The sequence below is a fragment of the Pelobates fuscus genome, chromosome 8, assembly GCF_036172605.1.
Source record: "Pelobates fuscus isolate aPelFus1 chromosome 8, aPelFus1.pri, whole genome shotgun sequence".
Classification (NCBI taxonomy): Eukaryota; Metazoa; Chordata; class Amphibia; order Anura; family Pelobatidae; genus Pelobates; species Pelobates fuscus.
In genome coordinates this window covers 27,263,973-27,285,148 of record NC_086324.1, presented here as the reverse complement: position 1 = coordinate 27,285,148, position 21,176 = coordinate 27,263,973, and the positions used below count along the sequence as shown (strand labels likewise).

At 37.5% G+C, this 21,176-nt stretch overlaps 1 protein-coding gene across 1 annotated transcript; it reads left to right on the top strand.

The window, feature by feature from the left end:
• The first annotated feature begins 437 nt into the window (after positions 1 to 437).
• Positions 438 to 19,378, top strand: RND3 (Rho family GTPase 3). Its single transcript, XM_063429427.1, has 5 exons — positions 438 to 728; positions 1,328 to 1,415; positions 15,708 to 15,817; positions 16,386 to 16,520; positions 18,889 to 19,378. The coding sequence occupies exons 1-5, from the start codon at positions 582 to 584 to the stop codon at positions 19,138 to 19,140; spliced, it is 732 nt and encodes a 243-aa protein (XP_063285497.1). The 5' UTR covers positions 438 to 581; the 3' UTR covers positions 19,141 to 19,378.
• The last annotated feature ends 1,798 nt before the right edge of the window (positions 19,379 to 21,176 follow it).

The window sequence follows — 21,176 nt, the reverse complement described above, 5'->3', positions numbered from 1 at the left end:
TTCATAAGCAGAGGTGGGGGGCCCCCAGCTGTTGCTCCACAATCATCATGGGAATTGTAGTTTGTAACAGCTGGAATGCCTGTTGCTAGTCACATCCACCCATTGTACAGCGCTACGGAATTTGCTGGCGCTATATAAATAATACAATAATAATAATATAGCTGCTGCAGTCACATGTAGAGCAGCAAACTACAAACTATAACCACCGAAAGTGAATTTATTACACAGGCAGCAGCTATCTGCCTTGCTTGCTTATCTCACTGCAAACATGCCTTTAATTTCCTCTAGATGGCGCACTGGATGCAAAGTAATCAGGAAGATCTCCAGCATTCTCGCACCAGCCTTCCTACAAGGGAAAAGGGAGGTTCTGTTGTATTCTGTGCTAGAAGAATGGGGCTGGAGGAGGCTGGACATATAAAACCAGTCGGGAGTAGCTAGACAAAGCTCAGTCACCTCTGAATTGGATGTGTTAGCAGGAGGATCGAGCTCAGCTAGTGGGGGATATACCAGGGAAGGAAGGGCTCTGCTGCTCTGCCATTGGAACTCATTGCTGGACACACAGGACAATAAGTTCATTATCAATGAAGGAAAGGAGAAGTCAGAAATTGTCAAGCAAATCAATGATGGATTCCAATCAGAATGTGAAATGTAAAATTGTGGTGGTCGGGGACAGTCAGTGTGGGAAGACCGCCTTGCTACATGTATTTGCGAAGGATTCCTTCCCAGAGGTATGTCCCTGGACCTTGCTTAACATCCCCCTGTGTGGATTTAGTGGGGGCTGCGTGGACCTACCGGACCCTCAGGGGTTAAGAAACTACCCCCCTCTCAGCCATCTGTCTTCTCCTTGCTCCTGTCCTCTTGATACATTGTGTCGCTTGTCATATGCTTCAACTTTAAAGAGTAGAATTAGTTACTTATCTGTCTCACAGCGACTTGTCACCCCAAAGTGATTGCAAGCTCTGTGGGTCATGAGACTCACTGCATTGTCTGTGTGCCTTACAGCAGAAATTCATACCGTGAGCTATTCATTTCATGATCACACATAGCATTGTATTTATACTGTTAGACATCTAGAATTTCCCCTGAATTCAGTGAAATTGCTAGTCTGCATTGTGAAATCTGTTGAAAACACATTTTATAGTGATTTAATTTTTAACCTGATGTTTTGTAGCCTCTAATTAAAAAAAAAAAAAGAAAAAACCATTTGTGATGAGATTCAAGTACATTGTTATGTATTTAAACGCTTGGCAGATTATTTTACTTGATTGATTAATACTGCTCTACTTGTACGTTTTGCTGATTACATCTGTTATTTTGTTTTGTTCAGAATTATGTCCCCACTGTATTTGAGAATTACACTGCCAGTTTTGAAATTGACTCCCAGAGAATAGAGCTGAGTCTTTGGGATACCTCTGGTAAGGATGCTGATTGATTTTTCAATAATATATTATTTGTTCTCAATATGTATGTATGTATCACTGCTAACAATTAATTTGTTTATTCTGCGTGGGAGAGTGCTAGCCCAGCTGTTGCCCTCACACTTTAGTTGTATGAATAGACTAGCAAACACCGATCTTGGCAACCTAGATATAGGTGAACTTAATTTCTCATAATGCTCATCCTTCATTCAGGCTGGCTAAGCGTGATGGTAAGTGCCAGGGTTAGCTATTGTTGGTTGTGTGTCATTAGTAATGATGTTCAGTAACATGTAGGGTGCCAAGATTAGTAGCCCTTACTTGGAAATTGAGTGAAATTCTATAGAATAAATTAGTAATGCCTTACCATAAGGCTCGCTTAGCATTATGGGAAATGTAGTTTAGAAACATCAGGAGTGCCAAATGAATTACACAGAGCTTATACAGCTAAACGCTCCACATCAGTTTAGTAAATAGACCCCTTTGGTCATGTATCTGTAGCTAAACCCGTTACCTATCTAATTATTTTAACTTTCATGAGGTTACATGTTGGTGTGGGTCCCTAATTCCCTTAAATGGGCGTACACTCAATTCCTATCCATGAGCTCTCCGTTAATCAGCTCACAAGATCAGAATCTATTGCGTAACATTATGTTATTCTGGTTATGGAAATCCTGTGAAGGAGGGCACTGATTGCCAATTACTTGGTAACGCATATTCGTGAGTGTATGGGTGGTTATAGCAGTTTTATGTAGGGGAGTAAAGGCCGGGATACTCTCCTAAACGTAGTATTAACCCTTTAAGTCCTGCCACATGGTATAAAGTGATTGACCTAACCTCTGGTCCTTGAGATGTTAATAGAGGCGAGAGTACTGAGGTTTGGGGTATACCACAACCCAACACTTTCTGTCAGCGTTCTAATTCAGTGTGTAATATAACCAACATTAAGATCTATGGCATTTAAGGGGTTAAGTCCTTTGTCATAGTAAGATTGTAAAAGGAGTACGTAACGCATTATGTCATGATTTGATGTGTGCATTCTAATTGACTCATGCTATGATAATTACTGTCCTTTGCGGCAATAGTGAAGATATTTCACATTAAAGTGTTCCTATTGTAGTCATATGTCTTAACACCCTCATGGCAGTCTGTGCTTAAAACGCAGAGTTAATAGACAATCTAAGTCTACCTAAACAACCATGCGCTCTAGTGAATTGGCGATCCGTTAACTCAATGCCAGGTGGGGGAAAAAATCTTCAACTTCACTTAAAATTTCTAAATCTCACAACTGCTCACGTTTTAATAAATAAATATCACACCCAAAGTCTAATTGGGACATTAATGGGTGGGCTAGGTTTTACTATATTTTAAGACCATGTTTCATCTAAAAATAATAATTCTGTCTCTGGATTCAGTAGTTAGGTATCCATATTGGCCAGTCATTGGGCTATACAAGTTATGGCTAGCTTCAGCATACCAGATGTCCCTGAGATATGATTCCCATGATGCTCCCATAGGCCTTAAGGTTGTGTAAGAGTTATGGGGAATGTAGTTCAGGAACACATAGGTTGTTGACACTTATCTACATGGTACTATATGCATTCTGCTAATTCTGACCCAGAAAGTGAATGGTCTCCACTGTTTAGACTTGGTGTCATAATATTTTTTTATGTCTCTGCATTTTCCAATTGGTCTGCAATTACAGTACGCTACAGGTTCAGCTGTGTGATTGTATATTGTAAAATATATTGTGTCAACTATTTACAAAACAATACAATGATTGAACAGGACATCCACAATACGTAGACAACGCATTAACCCTTTTAGTGCTGGTTTGTTTATACATATCAACTCCCCTGCAATCAGAAATATGGCATTTTTGAGAAAAATGTATAATATTCTGCACAAGAAAGTGTGTCTCTGGCAAGCCCAGAATATCATGTTTTTGCAGAAAAAGAAAGCACATGCAAACGTAAAGTCAAACTATCCTGTGCTTCAAAATCCCAAATGGCCAATTTCCTCTACGATCATATACAGAGGGGAACGTGTTAAAAAGGGCCGTTTATTGTAACATAAGCAACACTTTTTCCCACTAAAGGCCTCTATCAAGCCACGTATATATATATATATATTTCACTAAATAATGTGTCTGTTCTCTAGTTATGCAAAATGTATTATCACATCAAATTATATAACATTTTAATAAATATGCATGGCTCATTTAACTTACCTTTTGGTTTATACAGAGACATTGAGGGGTTATCAATAAAACTGGGAATCATGAACAATTGATAATAAGGGCATTGCAAAATGTAGACAAAAATAGCTGAATTTGGAAGATTCTTTACATTTACACTCTTTCCTCTTCCCCTCCCCCCTCAAATCTTCTCTTTTGGCCTAAAACTTGAAATTCCCTTTTCAATTTTCTGCAGTTTTTTTTTTAAATCCGCCCCAGTATTGTAAGACTCCTTGCAAGGCCAGTGCATTGATTAGGCAGACCTGCTAGTCACAGAGCTGCACAATGTGCTCCAAGCATGAGGGGGGAGGGGAGGAGTGTGAAAAGAAGTCGATAATCATCAGACATGTCACAGTCTCTCATACAAGGAGTCTGTCTTTATTTATTTTTTAAATCTGAGTTACATTGCTTTATGTATAGCTGTACACTAAGTTGGAAAAGATTGTATCTTCTGCCAGTGTTCTGAGCCTCATGGTGGGGAGTGGTAGGCAGGGCAGCACAGCGTGCCTCTCCTAGGAGGTTTATTAACTAAACAGTACTGAATTAAACTTGGCCCTCTGCACCAAAAACCATTTGTCTGATTGTTGTATTTTTTTTATGCTTAAACAATCGCCACATCTCTTGATCACAATTACTTACATGTCCTGTTTAGATATTGTACAGCACTGCAGAATATGTTGGTGCAAATATAAATGTCTTTAGCAATGAAAAGTAGTACTTGGTTCTTATTTAATGTGAACAAGTATAAACCTCTAGACTCATTTTATTATTAGACTCTTCCAATGCAGACAAAATAATCAATATTTCCCACCCCCCCCCCTCCTTATTGTCATTGCATTATTTATATGAGCCGTGTGATCGCTCTGCATGTTTAAACCCCTTAATTGGCAGTGATCTGGATCCCAAGCAAGGAACAGAGTCTCACAGGAGCGGTGCTTTTGAACGGAATGTTCCTCAGTGTATAGTCTCTGCTATACATTCCAGACATTCCTAGGCCTTGAGGTTTTCCATACATCAAAACCATCTGCTGGTAGTGTGACTTGATATGTGCTGTTCTTACCGGCTAAACAGTTAACTCTTTTATTGGCCACCTTGCCTCGTGAGTTGGTTGTTTTTTTTGTTTGTTCTTTAACCCTTTGCATGCCAGAGATATGCCTATTTTATTAAAGTGATGCATTGGAAAACCATTGGCATTAAAAGGGTTACATTTTTGGTGCGCATTTAGAAGGTCACCATAGTGGCATTCAGAGTCATTAATATAAATTTAATTAATAATTAAACTCCAACTTATTCAGGAGAAATTCAACTTATCCAGTGAAACTGGTGAACGTATCACACAAACTATTGCAAAACTATAAGTTTGACTAACTGGAAAACAAGATGTGGAGAGTGTCACATGCAAAGGAGCTGACAGTCTAAAGCTAACATGAGAATCACTAGGGTCTTTAAGTGCTTAATAGGGCACAATTTAAGTGCTCTTTCTAGGCCGGATATGTGTCCCTAACATATTTATATATAGTTACTATTCAGCTTGTGAGTTCCGTATTCGAGACAATGATGAAATCATATTCCTTCCTGGCTGTGCTAAATTAAGGCTCAGAGAAGTGGCTAAAGGGACTGGGTAATCTATATGGAGAAGGGACATAGCGATGATGACAAATGGGAAAGGACCTTTGATACCTTGTCCTGCAGTTGGAGGGGGTGGGGGGATTCGGTATATCCTGCTACTTGAAGGACATCCTTGTTCAATTTCTAGACCTTTGTAAGCTGATCTCAGGGGATCAAGGGTGGAGGAAGGAGAATGTAAAAAAGAAAAAAAAACTTTGTTAACTGATTCATGTCCTAGCAAGTTACGTCGTTGCATCTCCTTGATTGTCATCAGTTTCACTCTGACACTTTCTGATGAGACTGTCCATTGTGGTTTTCACCTGTTTCTGCTCTTTCATTTGGTAGAATTCTTAATTGAATTGACAATTCTAAAAGTGGAGCAATCGCCATGGGAACCATTAGAATGTTCCTGCTGTTCTTACCTTTAGAACGTTAGCATACCTTTTTATCCCAGAATTGTTCATTGTACGTAACCTTTATTGCATTTATGTGTTTGTTATTCAGTACTTTAGGTCATGATTTGATTTTCTCTGGAGATGATTTAGTGACTCAGCTGTCTGGAATTTCTTTTCTGCACGTTCCTCAACGTTATTGATCTTAATGCAACGTGTGTCAGATCATTGCTTTCACTAAAATGTAAGAACTATCATACCTCACTAGTTTGTCCCAGCTTAATACTGGGAAAATTAAATAAGCACTGACATTTCCTGTGTTTTTTTTTTTTGTTTGTTTTTTGTTTTTTGTCTTCCTAAACGTTATAGGCATCCAGTGACTTCCACTGTTACATATTATCCACGTTTGGATTAGAGATTTTGTGGGATTGAAACGTTTTGACTTACTTTTTGTAACTCACCACAGCGATTAAACAGTGTAATTTATGTCACGTACCCAGCATATTTCTCCGGTGTCCCACTTCAACCATGTGTAAAAACAAGCATGTAATACCTCTTCCGAGCGTGTTTCAAAGTGTTCTGCTCGTACGCAAGGATTTTGAAAGCACTCTACGTATTACAATATTGACTTATGAGTACGTTTTGTGCCTAATAGTTGTCCAGCAACTTTTCAGGGCCAACCCTCCTCTTCGTTTGGAATTGACAAAGGATTGCACAATGTAAGGGACAGGCCGGTTTAGACCAGAGTTAGGAAATACTTAGAACATAGGCAGTGCGTTTGTGAGGCACTATTCTTAAAGTGAGACAGTCCCTATGGATTCCTATATAAAATATTAATTCTTAAATACAATTTCGTATGATTCCTTGCTTCTTTAATATCCCAAGCTATCCTAAAGATAAAAGTAGCTGAGTTTGAAAACCTATTATTCACTGTTAAGTGAACAACTCCTATAGGCTTTTTTTTTTGCAACAGTTAATCATATCCCATTGACATATGGGCGTGAAAATATGTCCTGATCTCTGATTTACCTGGGGAGAAAGTTTTTTCTTTCTTTTGCGGTTCTTGTGTTTAGCAGCGCTGTACCATGAAGAGTTCTTTTAACTTTAAAAACAACAGCAATTCCCTTCAGCATTCATAGTGCTAATATACATCTGCCCCAAACGTTTCGCCTGGTGGAAATTAAATATGTTTTAAAAAAGCATATTGCATAATCACTAACTCGCAAACGGTGTACAGGTGTCGTTAATATTTCCTTTTTTATTTTTTAAAACCACTCATCAGTCTTAAAGAGGCCTCTAAGCACTATAGCCTCTAAAGCTCATGGTTGCTGTTCTAGATTTTATTTTTTTGTCAAACAATTTGGAAGCCATTTGACATAATCAGGGCTCTTTAGCACCATTGGTAATAAAGACTTTTGCATTACCAGTGTGATTTCTCTGCCATTTTAGTGGCAGTGATTTGCATCCCTGTGGTCTCTGGGTAAAGCAGCCCAGCCCCATGCCCTTGGGAAAGTAGTTTTTAGCAGACCATCGACATTCTCAACCCATAACAACCTTTTTATTCATCCTATAGTATACATTCTCTCTTAATCTTGGCTTTTAAACCCAGCCAAGACAGCGGCCCATAGAAATAAGAATGGGAAGAACTACTGCTCCCTTACAAATATTCCTTTTTCTTTGTAAAGTGCCAGCCTCTCCCGTGCTGGGATTGCACCAATGTTTTGTGGAATGTAGACATTAAGGCCTGTAACTAATTATGGCATAGTTGTTTTTGTGCAAACATATAATTTATTCCATCTTCCCTGGGTTCTTCACCAGCTATGAAACAAATTAGCAAGATTTGGAACTAATACACAAACAGAGCAGCCTAAGTGCATGCTGGGAAAATGTTATTTTGTAAGCAATAGAGACATAAAGCGCAAGTTTAAATGTGTTACTGAAAATGATGTTTAAACTATTAAGCTATTATTTATTTTGTAGTGTACCTCTCAACATACTTACCTTGATATAAAACCAGAAATAGATGTGAAAGGCTCTACACACATCTGTCCTCTGCCTCATACATCCCAGCTGTCCCTATTTAGGAGGGTACTGTCCATATTTTGGGCCCAAATCCCTCTGTCCCTCTTTTCTATCCTCCTATCCCTATTTTTTTAGGAGCTCCATATTGTTGGAGTGTATAACAGAGCAATAAAGGTATAAAACATACAGTAAGTATCGTTAAACTACATTAAATGTGTTAACAAATTAGTCTGTAAATAGATTACATTTTAGCTGCAGAAATTGTAATCAGTGACCCACCTAACATTTCTCAGAACATCCCTGCCCTAACCGCACTCCTAAAATGAAAGTGTCCCTCGTTGTTCATTTGAAAAGTTGGGAGGTATGTGACTGCCCCCCTCCAAACAGCACCAACACAACACAATGCAATGTGCTATGCATGTTGGATGATTTGGGTATGGCTACCAGCATGCACTATTGCTCTCATCAGAGAGCAACCCAGCACTGGGAATGATGGAAGCGGTGCAGTGAGGGACTTGGATGGGGATTCACCATGCCCAGAAGGTTACCTGGCATGTATGCTTATCATTCTGATCTGTTACAGTTGGCCATGCGCAGAGCTCTAGATAGCCAAAAAAGCCCAGAGTAAATTTTGCAGGGTGTTTTTAGTGGTGTTTTTTGGGGATTTTTTTTTTTTTTTTAGGGGATTTTTTTCTGGTATCCCCATAAACCAGACACCGGAGAACAAATAGAGTATGGTGGATTTGAGACCTCTGCCTGTTTAAGAGTCTGCTTTTAGATAAATGTATGTATATATTTACAGAGTGCACAATGTGTACATTATGAGGCATGCTTGGTGGATGTCTGTACTTTATTTGTCACTTTTGTAAATGAACCATGTTACACACCCTTGGTCAATCAGACAATATGTCCTGTTATTTCCTTGTTGTTTAGCTCAGTGGAGCTAAATTCAAGAGGCATCAATTGCTTAGAGCACCTGCCTTTCAAAGACGTCTCATTGAGTTGCATTGGGGAGTCTTTGATTGGACAGCCACAGACAATCTGGGCGGGCTTAGAAGGGGAGGGCTTGCAAATGCTGCAAACCAGGGATCTGCAGTTTTGAGAAGCTGTTTTTATATATACCCTCAATTAAAAATAAAACCCTAATTAAATACATGCATGTTTTCATTTGGGGGATAGCTACTAACAAGTGAATTAATTTAATTTATTTTCTTGTATTTTGGCAGAGGTGCCCTTTAATAAGAATTCCTTTGCGTAAGTCATGCATGGATGCTGTATGCAAATACTGACAGTTAGCCGCTGTGAAATGGGGATAATTCCTTCTTGAACAAATAACGTCAACTAGATCCTAATTAGCATGCATGGCATAACTAGAATTGTTTCCTAATGCGGGCAATATCTTCCTAACAATACTAAGAAAAATCTCACTTTGCAGATTTTACAAAAGTTTCTGTTCTGTATTTTAGAATTTTAATTTTTTTCACAATTTGCATTCAAAAGCACAGTAAACATTTGATTACATTCATACCAAGTTGTTTTTAGAGGAATGTCTCAGCTTTGTACTCTGCCATTTTTGCAGAAAGCATATTACTTTTCTTCTTTTCACTCTGTTACTTGAAAGGGTATTACTTTTTAATTAAAAAGGCTCACTATCTCCCAGTTGTGGTATGGCTCTTTTGTGGTGCGTTTTTAGAAGCTTCGAGCAAAAGCTTGAAGATAATTAAAACGATCTGCCAAAAAATGCTAGATTCAGTAATTGGCTGAGTTCCTAGAGTGGCTTTCTCAACCTCCTGTGTAAGGACAAGTCAAGGAGGGCCCAAAAAGTTTTCAAGTATACTATCGGCAGTTATTAAAATTCATATATCGCCAACTTATCCTGTGGCGCTGAACTACGGCAAAACATGTCATACATGAAACTGTGACCAAACAAGACTGACTGACTTACAAGCCAAGAGTCAATCAAGGCTCCATTTAAAGGAGCATAAAATCTGCAGATTTGTTTTTGTTTGTTTGTTTCTATTTTTTTTTTATTTATGATTCACTGTCCTTCTGGTAGAAGGCAGAAACATATTGTTTGCATAAGATTGCAAACAAATCACTTTGGTGCTGTCAAAGCAAAACCCACAATTACGATAAACCGGGATCTGTGTTTATTTAATGACGACTTGCACAATTTAAAGGATCACTATAGGGTCAGGAACACAAACGTATTCCTGACCCTATAGTGAAAACCCACCATTTAGGTGGCACCCCCCTAGCCACCTCAGAATGGGTTAAAACTAACTTTATTTTCAGCTCTCCACGGGTCTGCCAGCGCTGACCCCACCCCCTTGCTGACATCATCAAAATTGTCGATTTTTTTTTTTTTTTTTTTTTTTTTTGGCCAATCAGCACCTCCTCATAGAGATGCATTTCTCTGAAAAGGCAGTGTTTGCATTAAAATGCCTGAAGGGAGTTATTATACTCACCAGAACAACAACATTAAGCTGTAGTTGTTCTGGTGACTATAGTGTCCCTTTAAGGTCCAATAGCAGAGTCTGAATATGACTCCAGTTTAGTTGGACTTAGAGATTTGCTTTCTAATGCAATTATTTTTGCCTAAATTTTGAATGTCCACCAATAGCAGCATACTATATAAAAAGTATATTTACTTACTTCCACTATAGCATTGAATTTGTATGTGAATTACCATTTTTGGTAGAGTTTGGGCTAGACTTTATTGTAAGAGATAAGCATACTTATTTACTTATATAATGTTTTACTAAGAAGAATAGATTGAGGAGGAGTTAACCTTTAAAGGTAATTGTTGCAGTTTCTCAGAAACTGCAATAATTACCACTGTAGGGTTTAGGGACATGGGACTTTGCACCCAGACCACTTCAATGAGCTGAAGTGGTCTGGGTGCCTACAGTGTCCCTTTAATGCTATAAAATCCAATCTGAAGAAACCTTCAAGTGAATCACTAAAATGGAACAAACATCATTTGCTCCAGAATTGCTCCTTGGATAAACAAGCTGTTACAAGGTATATTAACCATTGGTTATTATGACCTCCAACATAATATATCCAGGCACTATCCTAAATATCCAGAACTTTTTTAAATATTTGATACAACAACCAGTGCAATTCAATTATTAGAAAAGAACTGTCAGCTGATCAATTCTATTCACAGCTACTCACTGAATTACATTAAAGTACTAATTTAGACGGTTTTCTTTGTGTGTGTGTGTGTTATCAAAACGTTATCTTAGTTGCATTTTTTTGCCATAAAATGGGCATTTGCTATGTTCCATACACTCACCTTGAATCTTAGAGGTTAAATGATGCTATAGTGAACACATCGAAACTGCATATTTTAAGTAGGAAATCTGTTCATAGGAGATAAATATTCCTAAAATAAGCCAGTTGGAAACAAAACTAACAAATCTTCCTCTTTTCCATCCATGTGTAAAATGAAAAATACATGGTAATATGTTTTTTGCACTTGGTAAGACACGTGCAACAAGATCTATACATGTCCCACATGTGTCCCCTCATGTGCACCTACATGTGCAAAGACTTCCTGTAGGGACATTACTTTTCATGACTGTCTTTTATTTTTTCTATTCCAGAGAAAATTGTATCCTGTCTCTGGTAACTACAACTCTATTGGGTGTCGAGAAGCAATGGTTATTTATGTTGCGAAGTACAGTAAAGACAATTAGCCCAGATAGTAAATAAGTGGCCATGTCTGGGATGAATCGTGTCACTAAAATGTGACCCCCCTCACCCCCCAACCCACTCAGGATGTCTCTGGCTGTGACTATTTTCTCTGCATCCTTGATTGTCCTAATCCTATAATATAACAGCATAACTAAAAGCCTCATTAAACTAATTTACTTTGTTCCAAGTCATGGAACCTTTTAGAAGATTAACATGTGCATCATGCTAGGGCTTTTTTTGGGGGGGGGGAGGAAGGGGGGAGTGCTTTTTATTTCGTTCATTTGCTGACTTGTTTACGTATTATGCAGCATCCCTGAATATTTCTTTTACAGACAATTTTACTGCTCTAATTATTTGGTCCACTGAAGCTTATTCCTAAAATGCATACCTGTGTCACGGCTGAAAAACTGTTTTATTAGAATGTGCCAGTGATTCACAGACTGGTGTTTCTCACAAATGAAGAAGGAACTGTGTGACTTGTCAGCACTTTTTAAAAGTATACCCCAGGCTGGAAGGGACAAACCCCTTTAAATGGGTTAGAAAGCAATGCAATTCATTCTAAAGTTGCAGAGTTCCTTATTTACCTTAGATTTGGGGTGTCCCCCATCCCCTCTAAAAATGAGGTTACTTACCTGCAATCCAGTAGCAGATTATCTTGCCACAGCTTCATCACAGCTCCAGGAAATCTCATAGACAACACAGTGCTTCTCATGGAGAAGCATTGGGAGGCAGTGTTCATGTACAGCAATAACTTTGATCAGCATGCAAAGGCTTCTTATGAGAAGTATTGATACCTATGAAAAGCCCTCGGTTCCACCTTGGGAGAGCAAGCAAGGCTTGTAATTGGCACGTTTATAAAATAAGATAAAGGGCGCATCCAGTGAAACTGCTTTAGTGGCATGGAGTCTTCCTTTAACCCCTTAAGGACCAAACTTCTGGAATAAAAGGGAATCATGACATGTCACACATGTCATGTGTCCTTAAGGGGTTAATACAAATAGTTAAAAAAAAAAACAAAAAAAACTATATATGGCAATACCGAGTATATATTAAGCCTTTTATGGATAAAGTAAATTTTTCAGAGCTATTTATTTGTTCATCTGGTTTTTACATCAATGAATGAAAAATATTTATTTTTTTATATTTAGAAAGTGTGTCAGAAAAACACAACAGACTTTATTTTTTTTTTATTTTTTTTTATAAAACATTCAAATATATGCACAAATGGGCTTCTATAATAAAGGGAGTTAAGAACCTAACATTTCTTTGGGAAATAACATGATAAATATACTGGTTTAGACTACAACTGTGCTTATGTATGAAGCCCTGGCAATGGAAGCTACGGTTTATGTACATATATGGCATGTTGGATTAAATACAATGACACAACCAGCCAGGTATTTGAATTGAGAGTTACTGCCTATGGGTGAGGCGTGTGAAGTCTGCATGTGGAATAAATTTTCATATCCTTGTGAACCTCATGATAAACTATGTGTCACGAGTATGTTTCACCATCGTTAGCGCAGAGAATCCAGAACAAGAGACATGCAGTGATCGCTATAAAGATTTTATTACTGAATCTATGTTGCATTTTACTGATATGAGTTGTTAACCAACGTTATTGAAAATATAGGCAAGGGCACTTATGCAATCAGTTGTCAGATCACATAATTTGCATGTTTACATGTATAAAACGTATATAAATAGAGTTGCCATATCCACCGTGTTTTCTGGGACACACATCATTTCATCATGTTGATTGACAGCACATTTTATTATAGATAATGTATATTTTTAGCAGGGTTCCTGATTGATTTATCACCTGATGTATCTACCTGCAGCATTTGACTTCTACATACTGTAGGGTATCACTTTCTGTATGACGCCAATCAACTTGTACAAATTATATTTGCCCAAGAAAACATGGTGGATATGGTGTCCCTACTTATACACGCCAAAATATGCAAAAACATTTGGCTTTCCTTCTTGTAGGGCAATCTTCGCTTTAAACAGGTTTTATAGATGGTAAACTAGTAGACCAACCGTTAGCTCATCGTTAATTTAGACCATATATCAGAACAAATATTGTTAGATGAAGTCTAGAATAGAACTAAATTGGTTCTGGCAGTGGGTATAAGGCTCTGTAAAACCCCACCCCACCCGCCACTTACCAATACATAGCATCCCTCTACAGAAAAAATTAGTTTTCATTTTCAAACAAGAAAGTCCTATCTACTAATATATGTTCCGTGATGGTTCAAAGAATAACCTGACCCCAATACACACCAGAGACTTTTTTTTTTTTTTTTTTTTTTTTTTAAATGGGACGTTCGGTAAGGATCTATTTAAGGACATGGGACACCTCTGTGGAAATACGTTATCTCCTTTCTTCAGATGGAGAATTCCATAGAAACCTTTCACCAAAATGACAATCGCAAATATGCCGTCCATCTTTATCCAATCCTAAATCACCAAGAATGTGTTTTATTAGAGTGATGCAATCTGTATTGCCACATGTGTGGAGTGCGTAGTTTTCTGCAGTACATGCGCCATACAGTTTATTAGTTTAAGATGTGACACTTGGAGGGAATGTGTTCTGTGCTACTCTGTTAGTTTTCAGAAATAGTATAGATAAAAAAAATAATATACAGTAATCTCCACGACGGTTAGGTTATAGTTATTTATACAGTGTGCGAGTATTGGGGGGGGGGGGTCTGGAGAATGGTGCAAATCCTGAAATTATACATCTGTTTCTAAAAATAATCTTTTGCGTTAGAGGGTGTCAAATAATGTAAAACAGAGCAGGAGGCAAGAATTTGTGGCATGCTGAATGTTAAGATCACTTCCGTGCTATAAGTTCTTAAAAAAAAAAAAAAAAAAAAAGGCGTGTGCTTCGTATTCAGATAACCGTCTGTTCTTCAGCCCATCTTCTTCGAAATTTTAATTATTTTATGTTTTCATTATAATTTATTATATTTGCTTCTTAATTGTAATCTTTACATTCAATATAAGCACGGAACACGTTAAATTTCCAAAAAGTTTAAGTTTTTTGTTTTCCCAACATTTTAGTTTTTGGCCTACATTTGACATTTCTCCAGTCAGTACAAATTACTGTTTAATGAATAGACCTCCTAGGGGATAAACTCATCATGAACTAGAGCTGGTAACTGTCCAGAGATTTAATCATTCATAGAAATTATCAAAATTGTTTCCAGAGACAAATACTATGGTGGTGGTTTTTTTTTTTTTTTTTTTTTTTTTCTTACCCTTTTCGTTGGAAAATATATACAACTTACTAGCATGCAAGTAATATTGTATTTGACACAGATATAACACTTTAAGGTACATTTAATGACAACATCAAATGTTGGACTACAGGTATCATTATCTAGATTCCAGAACGAGTTCAGAGATTGGGCGAGTTGTGTTGGTCCAACAGCCAGAGGCTGGTAGTGGAATATTTATAGTCCAGTGGGCAATCATCTCCCTGTATTTACCTATTTATGCATTTTTTTTGTTGTGTTTTGAAACTTGAGGTCATCATTAACCAAATTGACACTACATATACTCCAAATATAAATCCCCACCATCCTCCGGTTGAACAATGTTGTCTTATAAATTGAGTTATTATGTTGAGTTTAAAGCTTGTCTTGAGCACAGTATGGGTGAGGTGTTAAGGTGGATAGAAAGGAGGTGAATACCGTCAGGGCTGCGTTAATCTGGTCCGGTTGCTATTTCACCGCTGTCTTTTAAATGTAAGCAGCGGCTGATTAGAAACATGGCTAACATGAATCTCGGGTAAAATGTATAACCCGGTTCTGCCTGAGATTAGGCCCCCAAATTGCAGTTGTGTGCATTATTACCCATTAATTGCACTACTCCACTAGAAAACATGTTCAGGTCACTGTAATACTGGGATATTCTAAACAAAATATTTATTAAAATAAAATAATCCGGTACATTAGGACTGCAATATGTAAAATTCAGCAATTTAACTACAGTGATAACATGAACTGCACTCTAGGGACGTCTCACATCTTGTTGCTAGAAAGTGCAGGTCCTGTTATCGTTATGTGTGTATGCGCTGGGTAGGGTTAGTGGTTAGTATACTGTATACACCCCATTCCCAGCCCACTGCATTAACTTGGCCCTCCAGGCTGAAACTTTCAGATAACAGGTAGCGATTAAAAATTTGAAAAGGAAAGATTCAATGAAATATGACCGGAGGAGAATAAATGAGATCAGCGTCGTTGTTGTATGTTGTTTAAACAGGTATATCACATGTCTTGTATACAATGGAAAGGTTAACATGAACATTCTCTTTTCTTTTAGGTTCTCCTTATTATGACAATGTCCGTCCACTTTCCTATCCAGATTCCGATGCCGTTTTGATATGTTTTGACATAAGCCGTCCGGAGACTCTTGACAGTGTGCTCAAAAAGGTAAGTTTCTCCCTTTCTGTGCAGATATGTAATTTGAGCGTGCACTGTGTTCTCAGAAAAGATTGTTAGGAATTCTGAAGATCATATGTCTATTCCTAAATGTTTAAGGTGACCTGCTATTCAGAAACAACACTGCAAGCTTAGGCAGAGCACAGCATTTGATTTATATATAGCTGTAGTTATATTTAGAACAGAAAATATGTCAGTCTAAAATAATTAACTGAGCGACGGGTCATAGGGCATATATATCTCACATGGGATGAGGGGGTTTACAACTCAGATTTGCAAGAGGGGTAGTATGGGGAACACCAATGGCACAATCCTGCATGTGGTGCTTTACCTGTACCTGCCAGTAGGGGAGCTGGGCATTTACAGAGTTTAATGCTATCTAGAAAAGAATAGAAGTGATGTTTTTTTTTTTTGTTTTTTTTTTTCTAACTGATCCAAAAGATTTTAATCGTGTGCTGTGTTCTCACTGGGTTACTAGACGTTTAAGTTGTATATTACTTATGATACATCAGCTTCCATCACTGCATGGATATCTAACACCAGTATTATTTTATTACAGTGGAAAGGAGAAATACAGGAATTTTGTCCCAATACAAAAATGTTGTTGGTTGGATGCAAGTCAGATCTCCGCACAGACCTCACCACTTTGGTTGAACTATCAAATCATCGACAAACACCAGTGTCATATGATCAGGTAAGAGACACAAGTGTAACGGGTATTCCAGTTAAATGTATACAATATTAAAACTGAACTACATCTATTTTATGTTGACCCATTGTCTTTGCTGATGAGTAGGCCGAATCTGAATATTACCTTAAAAGAATTGTGAATGGTTATGGGGAAAGATTCCATTTGATTCTTGTAACTAAAACACGTGTCATTTCAGAGGGATGTTGGGATAATCTAGTTCATAGATAAATCTAGAATAAATATCAATCCCATGTTCTATATAACTGGTTAACTTTTATATATTTTGGTGCCATTCTCAGCTGATACACACACACACACACACACAAAATGTCACTGCAAACGATAATAAGATAGTACACTACAGTATGTCATTTTTCATCAGGTTAAAATTCCTCATATTTCACATCCTTTCATTACTGTAATTATTATTTTTAGAGCAAATACAATGCTAAACACAAATACATACAGACTAATTAGAGGATTCCTCAGTCTTTAGATGGTTGTTGCACAAATTGTTAGCCAAATCCCCTAGAGCTTTGAATTATCCAAGATTAAGATTGCGGTCTTGTACTGAGATTTAACGTGTCACCAGTGATTGGAATGATCTGTAAGGTAATTATCGGATGGTAGAACATCAAGTATTCTACTGAGGGGAAGTTAAATTAAGGCTGGACAGCACAAAACAGGTAGAGGTGTTGAAAAATGATATAATCCAAATAATTTAGATAGTGTAATTTAATCAAAATAACGATTAACATAGATACTGACTTATTTTCTCAGGGTTTTTTATTTTATTTTATTTTTTGACAGCTGGAATAATCTAAGGACGACATTAGCCAAATACATTCACGTATAAATACTTAATAGCTCACATAGCAACAGTTGAATAAATAGTGTAAAATGCATGTGACCACGATGCACAATTTAAGCCTTTTCTTAAAGTATGAAGGGTGTAATGCTATGGCAGCTGAGTTTACATGCCTTGTCTAAGTTAGAGAACAGACAGATATTGATAGAATAGATAGATTACATGCATACATATTTACATAAAATATAGTCATAACCTTTGTTCTGACATACCCACTCCAGTTAGGGAGTAAATGCACTAAACTGAAGGCTGCAAACTTTTCAACTCTACAATTTATAAAAAAGTACTTGGTTAAAATGGCACTGCAACCCCCCTCTCTACCCCACCCCTCCCCCAAAAAATGTTTTTTTGATAAAGATAGCATTTTTACTCATATTGACTCTGTTGTTATTTCACTGAAATTCTAACCAAGTCAAGAGACATACTAAGACAATTTAAGGGCTACTTTGTCTCTGTATATTTCCTAGACCTGGTGCTTCTATATACTGGGTGGAGCCAACAGTGACGGCTTCAGTAAATTGACTTTATCTATGGAGGGTCCCGTGGAATTACGGGATTCTCCATTGACCTCAATGCTGTACTCTTGCGCATGCATGACAGTTCAGCAGTGTTGTGGGTTCCTGGTGAGCTGAGGAGGAGGACCCCCAGGAGAAGATGGCGGCGCCCGCGAGGGACAGGCGATGGTGACAGTGCCTCTTTTAACATGTAATAATTACATTGTCAGGTTGCCAACCCCAAGGGAAGTTCAAATCCCATACCCCAACTATCTTTTGTGCAACGGACACCCCCAAAAACGCACAGCCTCCTACCCCCTCTTCCCGCCCTTCAGTAAATTAGTGTCAATAATCGGTCACTAGCTTAAAAAAAATTCCTTCGGCTACAAAGTTACATTTTCTAAGCAGGCTGGGATAGCATTATTATTTCAGAAACTTTTTTTTTTTTTTTTATTCGCATTTTGTAGTATCAACATACAGTACATCATCTTGCACAACAAGAAATTATGACATTGAAGTAGATTCGTAAAGCATATATCCAGTAGTGCTTACATTATGTGGTTATTGTCAGTTGATACAATTTGGTGCAACTTACAATACAACTAACAGTACAACAACATTTCATATCTTATTTACAGATAGCAATTCAATTTCACATCTTTATACACCAACATAGCCAGAAAATAAATAAACCATGATGTTTAATTAGAATAATGAATGAATGCCTAGAGCTTTTATTGCAGCATCTGTATTTTATATATCAATGTAGCTGATTAAATGGCCATTCTGTTCCATCTGATGATTGATATGCAGAATTTTTTATGTTTATGAATTTATTGATTTTTAACTGCGGCCATTTCCAATAAAGCAGTCTGGGATTGATTTGCAAAACACTAATTATAAACTAAATTAGACCTAAAGTGACATAACGGGAAATTCTTGCCACTGGGTGCAGTACCTTCCTTATAATTAACATTGTGTTTTTTTGTTTGTTTTTTTTTTACTAAAGGGGGCAAACATGGCAAAACAGATTGGAGCTGCTACGTACATTGAATGCTCAGCCTTACAGTCTGAAAACAGTGTGAGAGACATTTTTCATGTTGCTACACTAGCTTGTGTAAATAAGACTAGCAAAAATCTAAAAAGGAATAAAACTCAAAGAACAACAAAGCGGATTTCACACATGCCTAGCCGACCAGAACTGACCACAGTGTCCACAGACTTGAGAAAAGACAAAGCAAAGAGCTGTAGCATCATGTGAAGTATCAGAGCAACTGATTTTCTCAACAGCCGTGAAAATCAGGTTTAAAAAGTTAGTATGAAGACTGAACGGAAGGCACTGCCAAAGTCATCAATTCTGTTGGAAATCCACCGCTGTTAAGGATACACGTCACATTCTGTTTGGTACTTAAGGATTCAGCAAGTAGACTGTGGGGGGGAAAACAGGAGTTGTCTCCAAAATGCTTTTTGAAAGATATGCCAAAAAAAGAAGAAAGAAAGAGTTAAACGTGATTGGAATGTGTAAAATGGAGAAAAAGTGCATTCATCTCTTAAAAGAAGGATCGACCTCAAATTCCACCAATCTGTAACACCGTGAATTCAGTGGCCAACAATTCTTGGAGTTACAATAAGGACTGCTTTTGGTTATTAAAGACACTCTGTTTGCACCCTGAAATCTGTCTTTTTATAAAACTGGCCAGATCTTGTCATAGCCCCTTGTCCTCGAGTATATGGACAAATTACTTTATGAAGTTCACCATTTTGTTACAATATTTGGATGTTCTACACTTTTTATTTCTGTTTAAATCAGCCTATTAGCAACTCTGTTTTGTTTATCAAAGTTAAATAACATACTTACACATCTACAGGATATAGCCCATGATTATGGTACTTTTATCAATTACTTAGGTTTTTTTAAATCATATTTTTCTAACTTCATTTACGATATAAATTAGCTGTTTTTTAAATGGGAATTATACCTGGCAACATATAAAAAAAATATTTAAGCAAAAAATGCAAACTGAGATCCACGTTAAAAAGAAAAATTAAGTTCAAAGGTGCTAGACGTTGCTTAAATCAGCCATTGATAGTGACATCACAGTGTTAAGGATCGATAAGTAAATAAACCCTTTGATTTTCAGTTTGGTTGGGGCAAATGCTGTTCTCCTCAACCACCTGGTATTTAAAGGGTTGAGATTCAGTACAGGAACAGAATCAGAAATCTACCAGAATGTTTTCTTGTGAGAACAATGGTGTAGATTTAAACTAAAAGTTAAGACGTGTTAAGTTGGATCTGACATAACAGTCCGCTTTGTGAATACTTTTTTTCATGTTAAAAAAAATTCCCTTAGGACTATTCTTTGCCTTAACCAATCTGTAGTTGAACTTGCTTTGTTTATGTAAGCGGGAATGGGAGGGGGTGATCTATCCGTATATCATGTGAATAGCTGTCTGTCGTTCCCCTCTACCAGTTGTTTACATCGCATATAAGACTTTGCATCTGTGTTAGAACCTTTTTAGAGAGGTTGTTTTGTTCCTGTCTGGTTTTGTCTTTAACCTGTTCAGTGCCAGAAGAGCCAATAAGTCAGTGCAAGATATTGCAAGGCCTTCTAGACTTGACAGGACTTATTGTAGAGACCAGGTGTGCCCTCCGATGGTGGGGTGCTTGACGATATGCATAAAGCAAGACTGCACTGATTCCATAGCAGGATACATTTTTTTTATGCACATTAAATATGCATTATAAGTACTATGCCCACATCTTCCTTAATAAGTCACAAGGATGGAACTAGCACCTTTACAAAGTACACCCCAGATGCCAACTCGAGTCTTTCATAACGGTTTCCCGAGGCCAAGAGAACTGGATGTTCTCAGCTTATTGTGGGCAGCCATGTTTGTTGTTTGGGAGGGAGATGTTGTGGAAGCATGTGGGGCTGTGCTTGGCTTCTGGAATGCCATAAAAGGTAACAATTGTTGCCACTCTAAAGGTAGTCCCACTAACAAATATCAATGGACAAGAGGAAAAACTAGCTGATTAGTAAACCAATATTAATTATTTCCATCTATACATTGGGTGAACTAGCAATAAGGTTTCCTAATACCTTGTAGCTATTTCCCCTTGGTGGACAGAATTGGTTCTAATTGTACCACCCAGGCCACTCTGATCAATACTGAGGGGTCTTCAAACCCTTTAAAAGGATGTTTTGGCTGTTGCATTAAACTCAAGGCCAGCCCATGCATACCTTGCTAACTTGCTTGTTGAAATCAAGCATTTGTTCCATAGATGGCTTCATTTTT

What these genes read in the sequence shown, in the direction of transcription:
- RND3 (XM_063429427.1), top strand. Translation starts at nt 582, where the DNA reads ATGAAGGAAAGGAGAAGTCAGAAATTGTCAAGCAAATCAATGATGGAT. An exon ending in CGAAGGATTCCTTCCCAGAG is followed by an intron (nt 729 to 1,327) that starts GTATGTCCCTGG and finishes TGTTTTGTTCAG; the next exon opens with AATTATGTCCCCACTGTATT. An exon ending in GAGTCTTTGGGATACCTCTG is followed by an intron (nt 1,416 to 15,707) that starts GTAAGGATGCTG and finishes CTTTTCTTTTAG; the next exon opens with GTTCTCCTTATTATGACAAT.